Source organism: Myripristis murdjan, chromosome 13 (genome assembly GCF_902150065.1).
Source record: "Myripristis murdjan chromosome 13, fMyrMur1.1, whole genome shotgun sequence".
NCBI classification, from domain to species: Eukaryota; Metazoa; Chordata; class Actinopteri; order Holocentriformes; family Holocentridae; genus Myripristis; species Myripristis murdjan.
In genome coordinates this window covers 19,796,097-19,812,570 of record NC_043992.1, presented here as the reverse complement: position 1 = coordinate 19,812,570, position 16,474 = coordinate 19,796,097, and the positions used below count along the sequence as shown (strand labels likewise).

The window sequence follows — 16,474 nt, the reverse complement described above, 5'->3', positions numbered from 1 at the left end:
ACCTGCAAAAAGGATTAGGGCTAAATGATGGAACAGGCTACTCTGTCTTGGGAAAGGGAAGAGTGATACATGGTAAAGCATTGTTGGAGGAGAAAATGTCTCCTATGGATTAAGTGATCACAACCCTAATTCCTCTTCAGTCAGATTGTGAGGAACTGGGGGGAATCACCTACATGTTGGAGGAAAAAATCACCCATACAGTCAGTGACCTTTATCTCTCTCAAAGTAAAATTTGTCAGTGAAAATTTTGTTAATGTGATTAAAATGATCTGATTTCTAATACAATCTATATTATATTGTCTCTGTTGGTGCCATGACAAGTCATGTCTCATTAAAAAATATATGATTAATTATGGTAACCTCCAAAATTGAGAGGGTGAGGGTCAGTGAGAGAGGAGATGGCAGTTAAGGTTTGAAGATATCAAGCAACACAAAACATCTCATTAAGATTTACTAAAATTGCCAGGATTTCTCTGTCAGTTTACAGAATGTAACATCACCAGATTATTGTGGGTAGGAAGAGCTAAGAGTGTAGCTGCTAACAAGAATTAGAGCAGTTAGTGGTTTGTACTACTGTCTAAAATATGTTAAGGGTGTATTCTATTGTGTATAAATGGAATAAGGCATGTGAATGAAGTAACACAAAGCATCATTTATTGAAAATACAAAATACAATGTGTGTTAGTTGAATAAGCTCTTAAAAAAAACATGTTATTCAGCTAATGAGAGGGCAAAATAGATGTGCAGTATTCCCGAGGCTTTCCATATAGATAAAGATATAAGAAACATCTTACCCTACAGACATTATCAGTAAATTGAAGTCCACCAGTTCCTACTGCACATCACAGTAACATTTAGCAGACAGTTGTGTTGCACCAAAAAGTGATTTAAAAAAAAAAAAAAAGACATTTCAAACTGTGGTAACTCTCCTGAAGGTCTTGGAGCTCTCCTCTCCCAGCTCCATCTGGGCTGGGCTGTGTAGAGACGGGTTACTGGAGGACACAACATCAGGGACCTGAGGGGCATGATCAAGTTTCGTTAATAATAGTGATACACCAGGCGGTTTATTTGTGTATGTGTGTGTGTCAGTGGAGATGTGCAAACCCACAGCAAAAGGCGATAAATTGAGACTCCTAGGCAAAAATGTATTCTCTCCTGGCAACATGGTGTTCCTAGGTCAAGAGTGCAATAACACTGGTGCCCATTACAGTCGTCAGTAAAGTTGTCAAGTTTATGAGTGTCTTAAGGCATATCTGTGAACAGCCGGAACACAACAACCGTCTCAGAGGCCTCAGCGGTCGTTGTCTTCCAACTGCCTCCGGAAATGTCACGGGATATATTATAAACCTTGGGCCCCTAAAACATGGGCCCATTATTTCAGAGACACTGAGGCAGAGCTGCACTTGTGACCTTAACACAAAGCCACTCCACACGAGACACAATAGGGAGGAGAGGACACATAAAACTGGCCAGGAGATTGTAATTGTCATATCCATCCCTCATTTATTATTAGACTTGAGGACACAAAGCTAAATATCGATGTGTGAGCCAGGATCAATGCAGCAATCAATTAGTCAATTATGGGTCAGGCATAGCAAACCCTCTGAGGCACAATTAGTTCATCAGTATTGACAGGATAGCAAACTTCAAAGGAATTCCTGGGAGGAACCTGGATCCTGTTAGTGTCCTGATATCACTTAAACACAGCAAACGGGTCGTGTGGTGCATCAGATTTCCCTCAGTCATCTCTACTGTATGTGTAAAAGTATAACTGTAGACTAACCAAGATGTTTAGATTACATAATACATCCATAGACTACAATGTTGAATGTGTTGAGACCACTTGGGAGCGGGCTCAGTGCCAAAAATAACTGGTAACAGCATTTTGTGAAGCCATTGTGTGCTGTATAACCTTGGATTTATCCAATGTGACTAAAAAGCATGGCATGTTAATTTCAATTTTGCCTGTGTTTTAGGCTGTACTGGGCATGTTGCACCGCCTGACATCAAGCTGTCTAACAGAGGGTCAGCAGAAGTGGGACAGCGAAACAGTGCAGCTCCCTCCTGGTCTCATCGACACGGGAGGAGGTGGCAGGAACTCCAGCCGCAGAGTGAAGACCTGCATGACTGACTGACTGCATTATTCAGCTCTGGTGGATCACTCTCTCCCTCTCTCTTACCTTATGGATGCTAACAGAGTCCATCTGGCGGTGGGTTTCCTTGATGAGGTCATTGTGACCGACATCTGCAGAGTGAGAAAGAGCAATTTAGCCTGACCCAACCTCACATTCCCTCTAACCAGCCGCAGAACTTCAACCCGACCTCTCTCTCTGTTCAGCACAGAAAGATGCTAAAATAACGCCAGCATGCAGCATGTATATTGCCCTAGAGTAATACCCATGCTGAAACGGACTTTACATAGTTTAATTAAGTAATTTATGACTTTTATCAGTCTCTATCAGTGACCAAGGAATTGCAACAATATTGACAGGTCTCTGGTTCACTACTACAGCTAATAACAACAACAACATCAACAATAATAATAATAACAATAGTAACAGCACTGCTTCATCATTTACTTATATCACCATTCTCCATGGCTGAGCAGCAGAAAATGCCAGTTGGCAGAGAAGCAGATTATATTGAAACTCTAATCACAAAGGGTTGAAAAGTGAGTTCTTAGGGTTCTTAGAAATCTCAGTGCCTTGCAAACTAATCATAGAGTCATTGCTATTGATCAGCAAACCCATCAAACCCCCACAGATATATTGAAGTCATTTTTTGCTATGGAATTGTAAAAATCTTTATAGGTCCACATTTAATGGTAGACTCTGAACATCTAAAAAAATATATATATGTATTTCAAATTGGTCAGATTAAACTAAAAACTATGGGATTTAAACCTTAACATTTTACTCAACTATCAACTGTGTTACTGAAATGTTTAAAAAATGTGTTACATGCTTTAGTAGAAGTTTACAGTTTTTATGGTGAACTATTCATCATCTCTGACCTGTGAGCCCTTCAGCAGAGTATCCCAGGTTGATTCTCCCCCCTGTCGCCTCAGCAACTGAGCTTCGTCCACTCACTGATTGGTCGAACCTGTGGCAGCCCATAGGAACAGTCCAATAGCAAAGATAACCTTTACCTGAGATCCTGCACAGCTGCCTTGTCAAAGGCAATGCTGTTTATGAGCAAACAATTTTCTTTTGTTGCACAAGCTGCAGTACATCAGGAGCTTCTGCACTGTTTTCATCATGAAGTGCTTCGACACCCGGTGAAAAATTAACATCATCATTGTTTTTCACAGCATTTTATTAGACCCAGCTAAGCCACTCTACTCTCACTTTTCTGTGCTCAATGAAAAAGCTCTAAAATGTATTTCAGCGGCATTAAAATGCAGACAAATATATTATATCTACTTCTTAAATGAGCTAACAACTCAAATCTTAATTAAGTTGTTACAAATTGTAATGACTATTTAATGCACGCCATTTCAAATTCATGTCTTCAATTTTCTTTTATAATGAGTAACAATAAAAGCCCAATCATCCTCAGACATAAGTTATACTTATCAGGTGAGATTCATGCTGAGTCTTTACTTTAGCTTGTGTGAAGTGCAAATGCAACTCTGAGCAAACACACTGGGAGTGTATTTGTGCAGCTTTCGCAAATGATTTGACAGTTCCTCTCTGAGCTGATTCAGTCACATCCTCCTAAGATGTCAGAGATGCTCTCTACAGTTCTTTTGTTAGTGTAAGTGATGAAGAAAATCCAAGGTTTTCTATTATTCAAAAATGGTTTTAGAAAACAAAACGAAGGTAGAGCAAGATCCTCCAAATCTTACCTTATTGCATCCCGTTGGCTTGTGCCTGGAAAGCAAAAAAAAAAAAAAAAAAAAAAAAAAAAACAGCATAAACTTTACAGAACTACTATGAGCTATCAGATTTAATTTTAATACTCTCACGACATTGACCATAATATCCCTGTGCTTGCTCACTGCATCTACAGCGCTATGAAAGCTGTAAATGTCCCAGCGTTTATTAGTTTTTGGGTCCTGCACTGATACCATAGCCTCGAGTCAGATTTGAATTTTACAGTGAAAGCTGGAGCTGATTGCTAATGAGTTTTGCAACACGGCGCCTTGGCTGTCTTTGCCAAAGGTCTTCCTCACCACAGTGAAAACACAACAATAACAATGGTGCAGATGGTGCTTGCCCCAGGGGAGATATAAACGGTTCCTTTTACAGGGAGAGGAATTGCCTCTGTCTTTATATTTAAACCTCCCACTGGCATGTTGTCCAAAGTTTTTCTGGGTGACTATATTTGATCCCCACTATTTTCCCAATAATTGCAAAGCATACATTACTCCCCACTGAAGTGGATTGCCCAAAGAAGAGATTAGAGACTTGGAAGCATGCCACATTCTCCAAAATGTGAAACATTCTTATGATGTTGGTTTGACTTCCTCAGGGATGTTACAGAGTCAGACTGAATCAAGGATGATGGTGAAGGAGGTATCAGACGTTATAGGTACAGAATCAGCTGCAGGAGGAGAGAGGTCACACCTACTTTATGATAATCCCTCTGCTGCAAACCATGGCCGTGATTTGCAATGGTCCAGAATCAGTCACGGAGATTACAGTGAGTTCTAAATGTGTGACTCAGGGCCACTTTTTGTTATCGCACACAAACAGGCCTCCTTCGCCTCCTTACGCTAGAACAACGATCCCCTTAGAGATGGCACTCCAGAAACTTCTCTGCGGCATCCCTCCTTCCTGGCCTGAATCTTTATAACACCAAAACACATTCCTTTTTTCACAGGCTGCCGCTAACGCACCACTATAACGCACCAGGTATCAATCCAATGGCTTGGAGAGGTGACAAGCAGTCAGATCACCTCACAAATATTCTGGTAATGGGTTAGGTTATAAGTTCCAATAGAAGTGCAGTAAAACTGTCTCACCTTGCTTTAGTGCCCTGCTTATTGATGGGTCTGCAACATTTCCTGAGTCATGTTAGACCCGGAGGGCTGAGAGCAAAGTCAGTGTTTCCTAATAGCACTGCCTTAGTTATCATCACACCTTTTTCGGTCTCAACTGTGATATCTTTTAGCTCAAGTCTCATGCACTGACATGATCATCCAATAGACTTTGCCAGGCCATGCCCCCTCTGGCACCGTGTCAAGCAGGAATCGGACCAGACTTTTTCCGCTCCTTTAAGAGTTGCTGAGCATGCATCTTACTTTTCAGCAGTGTCCTAAATCATGTTCATTCAGTTATGCACATTCATACAAAAGTCTGTGACTGCTGGCCACTGGTTTGAGGGCACTTCAATGGCAGTTGTGGCCTAGGTGAGAGCGTCACTCCTCCGCCATCCGGCTCAGTTTTTCCCTGTTGCTCTGGGGATGCAAATTGCCAACCTTGCAGTCACAAGCACACCCTTTTAACCTTTACACTATGGCTGTTTAAATAGGCTCCTCAGAAGTAAAGCCTTTCTGCTGACATCCACTGTTCTGTCTTTGTCAGAAAAATAATGTTGCTTGCCTTTGGTGAAGGCCAGTGTGGGGCAGTGCTGATTCACTGCATGCAACTGCCTATCCTCCAGTCTACATTCATACATACTTGAATCATTGTTCCTGTGTTCCTGCATTGGGCTAGGAGAGGCGCTGTTTTACACCCAGTGGTATAAAAAGTAAAGCAAGGTGCTTACTTGCTTGCATTCTTCCTCTGTAGCACAGGACGAGGAAAATGCTGATCAGAAGGAGCAGGAAAAGTGTAGAAAGTGTGGCCGTTACGGCCAATAGGATGCTGTAGTCGTCTCCCTGCTGCACCACCTCTGAAACTGAGGAGAGAAGGTCACATCAAATGTTTTAATAAAGAAATGCTGAGGTAATGTTGTTATTTTGCAATTCAATCACAGATTTGCAGACATAGCATACAGAACGCCATTAATAATTTTCTGTTTGAATGAGCAGTAGAGGGCTTGGAAACCAAATGGAGACGGGGAATATGCTGTGGGCAGTTGTTTGAAATAGATTGCAACATTAAACAACAAATGCAACATCGCTATAGCACTCGAGGATACAAAGAAAAAAGTCTTTATTTCAGAGCAGTGGGCCGTAGAGAGGTCTGCAACCTCAGCTCCACTTTAGTGGCTATGATGCAAACTCTGTGTTAATCCTGCAGTGCTTTTCTATTCAACAGTATACTCACTGATGATTCACAGGCCTCCCAGAAGAGAAAAGAGAGAAACAAACAAAGAGAAATAGATGAAAGAGGACAGAGAAACACAGCAATTTCTAAACTTGAAGACAAACCAGGACAGAAGGAGGCTTGAGTCTTTGTACACAGCTGACGGACAGCAGCTCTTGTCCATATACACACTTCAGTATTTGCTTGACTGTGTGTCGGCTATAATATGTGTGCTATGCGTCTGTGCTATATTATATTATACTATATTCTCACCCACGGTCAGATGGATTCTGCTCATCAGAGGCTTGGGGAGGGCAGACACTGAGGCCTGGCAATCCACGAGAGAGCTCACCGCTGCCTGTATGCTCAGGTTACTGGTCACAGTGAAGAGGTTCTCTCCAGACACCTCAATACTGACGTTGTATTCACCCTCACCCACCTACATGGGATTCACCAGGACAGAGAATTATTATGATGATATTAGTTTAACAGGGGTGATTTTTGATTTCTGTTAGTATTAACATATGTTTCTATTTGTGTTGTCAGGGAAGGTGTATGGATAACAAAACAAAAATGCTGGGCAAAATATCCTTCTTCTGACCTACCCAGATGGATTTTTTTTTTTTTCAAAAGAGTCATTTTAATGGTGGAATGAAAGTTAAATGGTGGAACTGCTGAACACATGTATCTATCACACATCTGTCGTAGTGATCTGCGCCCCTCTGAAGGTTTTCAAATTCCAAGATGTGTATTTCAAATGCACATGATACAGCTTCGGAGTTGCTTTGAGGTTTATTTATTTACTTTGACGGAGTCGCCTTGTGTTTCTCTGTGTTTCCCTGTCCCTCTTTTGTTTTCCTCCTCCCCTGTTTGTCTGTGTGTGTGTGTGTGTGTGTGTGTGTGTGTGTGTGTGTGTGTGTGTGTGTGGTGTGGGTGTGGCTTACTCTCTCTCCAGACTCCTGCTTCACCAGCTCACCTGCCTTCAATCAACCCATCAACCAAACAGTAGATGAACCGCCGCACTCCCTCTCCCTCATCAACAGATTGCTCAGCCTGCTACGCTGCTAGAGACTCTCTTGGCTGCTACTACTAGAGTTTTTCTGCAAACATTTTCTCTGTGTTGCCTTTGTGTCTCCTTTGTAACTCCGTGTCTCCCTGTGCCCAAGACCCCTCTGGCCTTCTGTGTCCCCCTGCCTGCCCACACCACTCCAGCCTGGCTGCATGCCAACATAACTCTCTTTCTGGACAACCTGCCCCTCAGCTCAGACAACAATCTCCATCTCCCTCTGGGATTCCATGCTCTGCCTCCTCCGTCTTACCAGGTCTTTAACTACAATAAATCCTTCATTTTTCATCCTACTTGGTGTCTGTGTCTGCAATTGGGTCCAGCCAAAACCTCACCGTAACACGAACCACCGGACATACAGAGGTGAAAATGGTATCAAACTTCTTGTTTCAGTCTGGGTTAGTCAGAAAAATGTTGCCCATGGAGTATTCCTTAAAATTGATATTTGGGCACTGGGTATCCCTGCGTTTTCTACTATTGCCTGATATATTGTTAGCGATCAAGGAATTAAACTTTCAGCTAAATTATTAAAATAGTGATGACCACGAGTGTTTTCATTGATTTACCTCTTTGCCATTTACCAGCCATCCCATGCTGGGTTGTGGGTGCCATCCTGCTGCTTGACATTCAAACAGGACCCGCTGTCCCTTCAGCGCGACCCTGTCGCCTCCAAAAACTTTTACGCTGCCTTTCTCTGGAATCAGAATCAGAAATTACGTTCACCAATTTTGACTACCTTCTCGTTTATGCATCTGCATGTGACAGTGAACACAGTATATCATCAGTATATCATTTATGAATACTGACACAAGTGACTAGGCATCTATAAATTCCATGAAGACTGTTCCATGAAGCCTGCATTGAAGTTCATGCACTTTGCATGCATGTGCCAGTACCCAAAAATTGAACACCACCTCTTCAGTTTGCCTGTTCACTTACGAAAGATGGATATCAGTCTTTCAGAGTGATTGATCGCGTATCTCAAAGTCTCAGTTGGCTGACGAATGCCTTTTTCGTTCCCCCTCCCTCTCCTTCCCCGCCAGCCAAATACGCCACTTAGGGCCCTGAGTGATATCTCATATGTGAAGGCTATTGTCTGGCAGAATGAAAGGCAGTGGATGCAGCAGACAATTGCTATAGACAGAGAGATAATTACAGACGCTTTGGCGCTTTGTCTAAGTGAATGACATGTCTGTGTTGATTTAGGTTCAAAGCTTCAGCTGTTCTGTACACATTATTGGCTGTCGCTATTCCCCAGGGGGCTTTTATTTGATGCCTGATTTGATGTCATATACACTGGTAAAGCTTTGATTAACGTATCGCCCTGCTCTAAAAGCCCTGGCACTGAGAGAGCATTCCAGCCACTCCAAGAGAGCTTCAATGCCAGCGAACAAAGATTGGAGAGGAACCAACATCCTCATTTATACTGACTGATGGAGGACTCTGGATGATCATGGCTGAATGATACATCTGAATAGAGACAGGAACAACATCAGCACTCCTTCCCAAAGCTGCAGTCTAAGTGATCCCTGAAATAAGGTTTCTTAAGGTTCGTTAATCACTGTAGAGAAAGTCAGATGTCTTTGGACTGCTGCGGCAGGCAGTGTGTGCTGGGGCACGTGGCGCCCCCTCTGATTCCAATGATTTTTCAACAGGGACCCTTGGAGGGGAAATTGCCGCTTTGAGGGCAGCATTTAATCTGGAAGAAGTATGGTCTACCTTCTGCTTCGATGAGCAGTGTTGTACGTGTCTGTCTGCAGCATGGATGGTGTGCGTGTGCGTGTGTGTGTGTGTGTGTGTGTGTGTGTGTGTGTGTGTGTGTGTGTGTGTGAATTTATTCCAATGAGTCGCACAGTCCCTCTCTACAACCCAATCACCACAGGCATGTTCCCTCTGCTCTGATTTATGTCAAAGTGGCCTCCTTCTCCGCAGCTCCAGCCCTCACTGCAAATCCTGTTCATACTCAACAGCCCATGCAGCCATATTGATTTGTTCAAGTGAAAAGTTTGTGTGTGTGTGAATGCGTGTGTGTGTGTGTGTGCCTCTGTGACTGAGAGAAGAAGAAAGAGAGAGACAGAAAGCGGTGAGAGCAAGCGAGAGTGTGCGGTCATATTTACATCACATTCATATTGGACAATTAAAGTGTGAAGGAGTGCAGATGACAGCATATAGAGCCACCCCCCATTCCATCCCCCCGGTCTAGATTTGTGTCCCTCCTCCAACTGTATATCTGAGGCTGCAGTACACAAATCACAGGCAGAGTTGCTGACTGTTAACCGCGCATGCCAAGATGCACAATTAATTCAAAGGCTGTGTCAGGCCATAGTGATCCTCTCTGCATCCAGACTGGAGCGCCTGATCCACCATACACTACCGTTAACGGGTGCATATGTCAATAGGGATTTGTGGCCGTGGCAGCAATTGAGGCTCCTCTGTGTAATATATTGGAGGCAACGGGTCATTGCTTTTGTTTCCTCTCGTTTCTTGCGGAGAGGACATTTTCCACATAGATTTATTTATTTATTCATTCGTTCATTCATTTATATATATAATTTTTTTTTTTTAGCTGAGCTCTCAGTTTGGCGATACCTAGAGGCAAATTAGCTAAACAATAAGGTCAAGGGAGGCACTGATCCAAGCGGCTTGTGTTTGAGCAGAAATCTTTATGCATTTCTTGAGTTGTAATCTCATTTTGGAGCCAAGCTTTCCCTAAACTGTGCTGTGTCAGTAGCATTGAGTGGTCAGTATTGCCATGGTTGACCCCCCTCAACACTGAGACATGTGCCATTTATTTCTTTATAACTAAGGGTATGAATTTGGCTGAACAGAGATTCAGTTCCATTCAATAGCAGGTGATTTGATTCAAGAACAATTTTTCTTTTTAGAAGGATTCAGTTCGATTTGAGTTTGTGAACCGTGATTCTAGTCATTCATTCAGTACTTTTATTCTTTGAAGCTATATATCCATTCATAAATGAGTGTAATAATTCTTTTCCTCTGAAATGTGAAAAGATCAGACAACATTATCACTTTAACTTTTTTTTTTTTTTATCCTATGAGAATCCAAAAACAAAAAAGGTGTAATTCATAATATTCTGTTGGATCACCACAACATTAAGTCTTTTTAGTTTAAGAGCTGTGAATATTTGATTGAAAGCAATTCATATCAGTTAAGAGTGATTCATGGTTTTACTTTCTTTTAGATGAATTCAGTTGAATCGTCAAAATTTAAAATTAGTGCATCAATACAAAGAATGAGTCCTTACACCCATATCTATTAGCCATGCCTATGTGTTTGACTCCAAATTTTTTTAAAGTAATCTATAATATATTATAATTTATAAAGTCGTAAACTTTCAAAGTAATTTACCAAGAAATTTGTATGGAAATTTTTATAAGAGTAAATGTGGCTTTCTCTCTTGGCCATTATGAGTACAATGATTGTTGGCATCTTTCTTCAGACCTGCAGTGTTTTTTGTTCATAATTACTATTTGGGAATTCCCAGTCCTGCAGTGTGAAATGCATTGCTTTCGGGCTCGAGATAACTGCTCCATCAGAACTGCAGAGAGCGATGTGCTTAACGTGTCCTGACTCTCAACTCTCTAGCAAAGGTGGCACCCAAACTCGCCTTTGGCACAACAGCTGCGCAATGTGCAATAAATGAGAAAAGTGTACCAAAAGACATCGGGGAAGCGACACAGACTATAGCCATTAGAAGGAAAGGGGGAGAAGAGAGGAGATGAAACATGGCAGCAGCCTGTAAATCCTGTGCTGCTGCCTGTCCTGACTGGCATTACATCTAGCACCTTCCACCTGGTATATATCTGGGAGCCAATCAATTCCCATCCCCCACACCATCACACTGCCATTAACAATGTCACTGGGGCCATCAAACATGTCTGGGCAACTGTACTCCCACCAGACAGGCCCAAATTAATTCCCACCTTTGATATACACCATGATCGATCGTCCATGTACTAGTTCTCCTGCTTTTACAGAAACCTGAAAATTTGTGCAGCATTCGCGAAACCCACTCCAAACAAATTAAAACAAAGGCCAGTAATTAAGATGTGAAACTGTGCGAGAAAAGTTTTTATGCCGCTTGTTTAGTTTGTATGAGTAGAGACATCCGCCAATGGCTGAGCAGAATCAAGGCCGCCTCACAACTTTTTTTTTTTTTATTCCCTTCATTTAACTCCCGTTTTACCTGGTGCTGTTTGCCTAGTCAAGGTTAAATTCAGTGTGCCTCTGCACTTTCACGCTGCAGTTGTTTTCAAAAGACTTGCCATCTGCTTTGTTTCCCTTGCAGTGAGTGCATGCTTGTGTGTGTGTGTGTGTGTGTGTGTGAGTGGGTGTGCATACTTGTGTTTGCAAGAAAGTGAGTATCCTTGAGAGAACCTGGCTTCACAAAAAGCCTTTGAAATCCTCTTACAGTAGAAATAGTGTCTCGTTGTCACACACACTCATACAAACATGAACACAGCTTCATATGTAGATGCACACACATTGCATCCATTCCACCTCTCTTCCTCTCTCTCCCTCTCTTTCTCTTGTCTCTCTGTCTTTCTTTCCCTCTGTCTCACACACACATAAAAACATACAGACCTTGCATAAACAGGCTTGCTGTTTTTCTCTGGATGTTCTGGAGGTCACAGGTCACTGGTCCCTGCTGGTGCCTCTCTGTCCTCCTAAGGACAAGCACCCATCTGGTTGTCTGTGGGGTGGAGTGATCCTCAGCGGTCACGTTGGGGTTGATGGAGGGCAGCATGCCATGCTCCCTGGAGATGGTCAGCACCGAGGAACCGTTCAGCAGCCACACCATCACCGTCCACCGCGGGTGAGAAGTACTGCAGGTGAAGCGGGCCTCTTCCCCCCGCACAACAGTCAGCGTTTCAGGCAGCAACTCCATCTGGGCTGCAAGTGCTGAAGATCCAAGACATAAACCACCGCTTATCTTAACAAGTCATTTAATTCAGCACTGAGTCTAAAACTCTATTTTAATTAAAAGTGGTGAAAACCAACTTTGCGCTAGCACATGCTCCTCAGCAATGACCATCTTGGCAAATGAAAATAGAAAAAAAGGGAAAAGAAAATCACTTTATCGGATAACAACTTCAGCTTAGTAACTAATGCAACTTACTAATCTTTAGCGAGGCAAAACTACAGTAAAGTTACATCCTCAAACTCATTTAGAATGAAGAAGTCCAGTATTCAATATGCAATTTGTAAATCAAACAGTCTAATGTTGAGGACACAACCTCGCTCATAAGGAAATTAAATTAATGTTTAAAGGAGTACTCCAACGTTTTGGGCAAAATACCTTTTTACCAATTTATCCAGACTGAGACAAAATGTTTAATACCATTTTCACCTCAGGACGTCCAGTAATTCACTTCCAATGGTTCCTCTGGGTTCCATCACAGTGAAAAAATAAACCTTACAGCAACTCTGAAGCAACCTTATTTAAACAATGTAGCATGCGTCTTTGAAATACATGTTTTGGATTTTTTTAAAGAAGAGATATATCTTAGAAGAAATTAATTTGTGCCAGATCTTCCTAGACCTTCAGCAATGTGCAGATCACTGCAATAGACAGAAAGATACACATATTCAGTGGTTACCATCATCAACTATGTCGATGGTGGAATGTAAGTTGGAAAAAGGGTATGTTGCTCAAAACCTTGGAGTATTCCTTTAAGCAACTGGCAAAACACAAGCAACTTCAATCGTAGAGGAATGTGAGGGAATCTTCTACTCTCTTAGTCTCTTTGCAATGTCAGCCCATGTAAGCAGTTTAACTTCTAGCAAGCATGAAAAATTGCCACTGGAATGAGATAAATTTACCAGTTTCTAGTTCCCGTTGACAGTGGCCAAGTGCAGTGGATGTGTTAATTTAATTTGTCCAAAGAATGGGCAACTACAGGTCATGTGTTTGCATCACTGCGTAAAGTCAGTGACTGTGGCAAGCAGGCAAAATGTTGTCAAGACTGGCCTTAACTTCCTCAAAGCACTGACCAAACTGAGTCAACGTTTCGGAAGAGGCACTCGCATGACCGAATTGGGGCTAACACTTCTTTGTCATCAGTCAATGGACAAATCAAGATTCTGCCATGACAGAGGCAAAAATAAGGCCCCAGGTGTGTCACTTCCTTACAAGTACATCACCACTAGAACATGCAAGCCATAGAGAGTGAAACAAAGAGATTAAAGGAAAGTGACAAAGAATTAGAGTGATGGCTGAGAAAGAGAGAGAGGAAGAAGAAGTAAACAGGCAAAGAAAAAGACCAAAGATGAAGAAAGAAACAGAAAGAAGGAGAGGATCACTAAATGTGTTTTCAAGCAGGCCAGATGGAGATTGGCAAATTGTCCGGGTAGCAGAAACGAGGGCAAATAGGATTTAGGGAGAAATAACTGACAAAAAGGACAGTGTAAATTAGTCTGTAGCTGCAAGCAGGAGGCCACAGCTGCTGAACATTTTAACAGCTAAAGTGGCCTGTAAAACGTGATAAACCCACAAGGCTGTACACCTGATTACGACTAAAAGAGATGGAGAGGTCCCCCATTGAATCCTCTGCATGCCAAATTATTCTCTTCATCTATTGTATAAACATTACCAAGACACATGAGCAAAAACACCCAGACACATACACAGAGCCAAGAATATCCATACTTCCTCAATTAAATTTCAGCATCGCTTTGTGGCTTCCCATCTCTGACAAATGGAGAAGACGAGGGATGAATATTAACGGAGAAGGTGGAAACCCTGAGATCTTGAATAGCAGGTTTGTGCCACAGCACTCAGGGTGATGTATAACTTGTTTGTGGTGAGTTAACTGTGTTAGCTTCTACAGCCAGTGCGAGTCATAAATTATGCATCCGTTTAGAAAATTAGGTCTGAGAAATATCTAGGCCAGCCTATAGAGCTCTTTCTTTTCATTGCAATAAAAGAATAGCGGACTAATGAACATAATTTGTGCGTGCTCCTTCTGGGAATGTGAACCAGTGACTCTGAAGTCCCCTGACCACTGGCTACATCTCACTGCTAACTAGAAAGGCAGCCATTTTGAAGAAAATTAATTATGCAGTGCAGATAGATCATTAGGCCCACTAATTAGACCAGCAATGGGTTTAATATCAAGGGTGCTGCTATTAAGCACACCATGCCAGGATATGCCGGCTAATACAAGCACATCACCGGCTTCTCTGAATTCCCTCAAATCAAGCAACCTCCTCTGTTTTTGTTGAGCTCAAATCTCACCTTGAGTCATGTATGAGAGCACCAGTCCCAAGAGGACAAAGCCATCCATGGTTTTCAGGCAACAGTCATTCCATTGTCCAAAGCTGAATGGACCTTAAATTGAGTGAAAAGAGGTAGATGATTCAGTAGATACAAAATTGTGTGTTGGTTCGCACTGGAGAACATTGTGCCCAGGCCTGCCGTTATTCTGTTTTGAAGGTATTTGAAAATCTCTCCAGTCTGATCTTTTAAATCCGCCTGGTAATATGAATTCCTCTGGGTGCAGACCCTTTCAACGAAACATTCACAATAGCTGTAATGTTAATCACTGAATTTAAATAATTCTCATTTTCTTAATCCTGTGCTTAATTCCTCAACATACACACTACTGGGGCTGTTTCAAACATCCTTAAAAGAAATGTGCATCTCAGTCTCACCAACACACTTAACAACACTTCTATGGCACAAGCAACAATATACTTTAGAGTTTTGTGCATCAGCAATGCGACAAATTAGATATAAGTAAATTTGTCAGACTTGGACAAGACTTGGATATTACATCTGGGTACCACTTCACAATAAGATTACCCATATCAAGGGTTTATGAATGGTTTATAATTAGGTTATTAATTAGGTTGTAAAAGCTTCATAAATCATTAATACACAATTATAAACAAGTTATACCACAGTTTTCATACATCAATGCAGATACCAAGGATGATTGACTGATAAAGGGATGAGATAAAGTAAGCAAAGCAACAAGCAATAACCATCTGAGATTTAACAGAATGGATGCAATGCAGCAGTAACTTGAGCTTGCCATATAGAGAGCCTGCACCAATGTATGAAAACTGTTACGACTGGTCTGTAAATGTTTATTAAGGATTTATAGTGTTTACAACCTAATTAACAACCTAATTATAAACTGATCATAAAGTCTTTGCAAGTGTAGGCTTACTGTAAAGAGGTACTAACATCTGCTTATAGAAACTGGTTTCTGTGGTTGTTGACAGTTGCATACAGGGAGCCCATGGAAGAGAGACTCAAGTATTAGTATCACAATTTCACTTGTATTTCATTCAGGTTAGGGTAAGATTGCCAGACACTGTGCCTCTGCCACTAACATTTCACATTCCTGCACACACACCAGATGTACCTGCAGCAGATAGTAACAGTGCAAGTTTAGTGTTTGATAAAATACCAATAATCCTCTGTGTTTATCCGACTCACCTCAGTGTGGTTTCTCTGTGTACCAGTGGCAGCTATCACAGACGGTGGATATCTGGAACAGTGTTGGCAATGCTTCTACATCCTCATGTTTGCTACCAAACCGTATCACCCAAAACCATCCCGTTAAATATTACCAAACTTGATGGGAACTTTGGCCTCTGCTGCAGACAGACGCTGGTAAATACACACTCTGACTCACACTGAGAACAATGCCCGTTGAAATTCCCCAATCCCTCGGAGGCCTCCCATATAGCTCCCCTCCCTCTTCAAATGAATGGATCTGGACAGATCTGATGATGTATGTGTATTCTTAGGAACATAGAGGTTGGATGACATGCCTTGCTTGATTTTGTTATGTATATATATTTGAGTAGATCTGATCAGGGCAAGAACAAATACTGCTTTTTTTCTGTCTTGGGGAATTGGGAACACAGATTGTGTCAAGGCCTGTGCGTCCTCTTGACATATCTGATTTCTGTTCAGCAAGGAGACAACAAAATTAAACTGTCTAAATTAATGTGTCCAAAACGTGCTTCTCGTACAAAAAATTACCACAGTATACCCGTTTGTCTCTTGACTCTCAGAATAAACAAACGGAAAACTCCACAGCTCTCATGACCAGTGGCGGTCCTGTGCAGCTCATGGAATATGGCAGTACCACTGTTGGATTATCAGGTTGATAAAAATGTATATGGAGGTTGCATTGTCGTGTAATTAACCCTCCAGTTATGTTCAAATTTACGAAC

At 41.9% G+C, this 16,474-nt stretch overlaps 1 protein-coding gene across 1 annotated transcript; it reads right to left on the bottom strand.

Moving 5' to 3' along the window:
- Positions 1 to 910: 910 nt before the first annotated feature.
- igsf5b (immunoglobulin superfamily, member 5b) lies at positions 911 to 15,812 on the bottom strand. The gene is made up of 10 exons (XM_030067450.1): positions 15,729 to 15,812; positions 14,520 to 14,612; positions 11,867 to 12,184; positions 7,827 to 7,954; positions 6,468 to 6,633; positions 5,713 to 5,844; positions 3,848 to 3,872; positions 3,014 to 3,102; positions 2,181 to 2,245; positions 911 to 1,015 (listed from the first exon to the last, which is right to left on the bottom strand). Exons 2-10 carry the CDS (start codon positions 14,566 to 14,568, stop codon positions 911 to 913), a joined length of 1,077 nt encoding a protein of 358 aa, XP_029923310.1. The 5' UTR covers positions 14,569 to 14,612; positions 15,729 to 15,812.
- Between the last annotated feature and the right edge of the window lie 662 nt (positions 15,813 to 16,474).

Excerpts from the sequence above, each read along its gene's own strand:
- igsf5b (XM_030067450.1), bottom strand. The coding sequence starts at position 14,568 with ATGGATGGCTTTGTCCTCTTGGGACTGGTGCTCTCATACATGACTCAA. Across the intron at positions 7,955-11,866 it reads AGCAAGCCTGTTTATGCAAG|AGAAAGGCAGCGTAAAAGTT; the intron begins GTCTGTATGTTT and ends TTCTGATTCCAG. Across the intron at positions 1,016-2,180 it reads ACTCTGTTAGCATCCATAAG|GTCCCTGATGTTGTGTCCTC; the intron begins GTAAGAGAGAGG and ends CATGCCCCTCAG.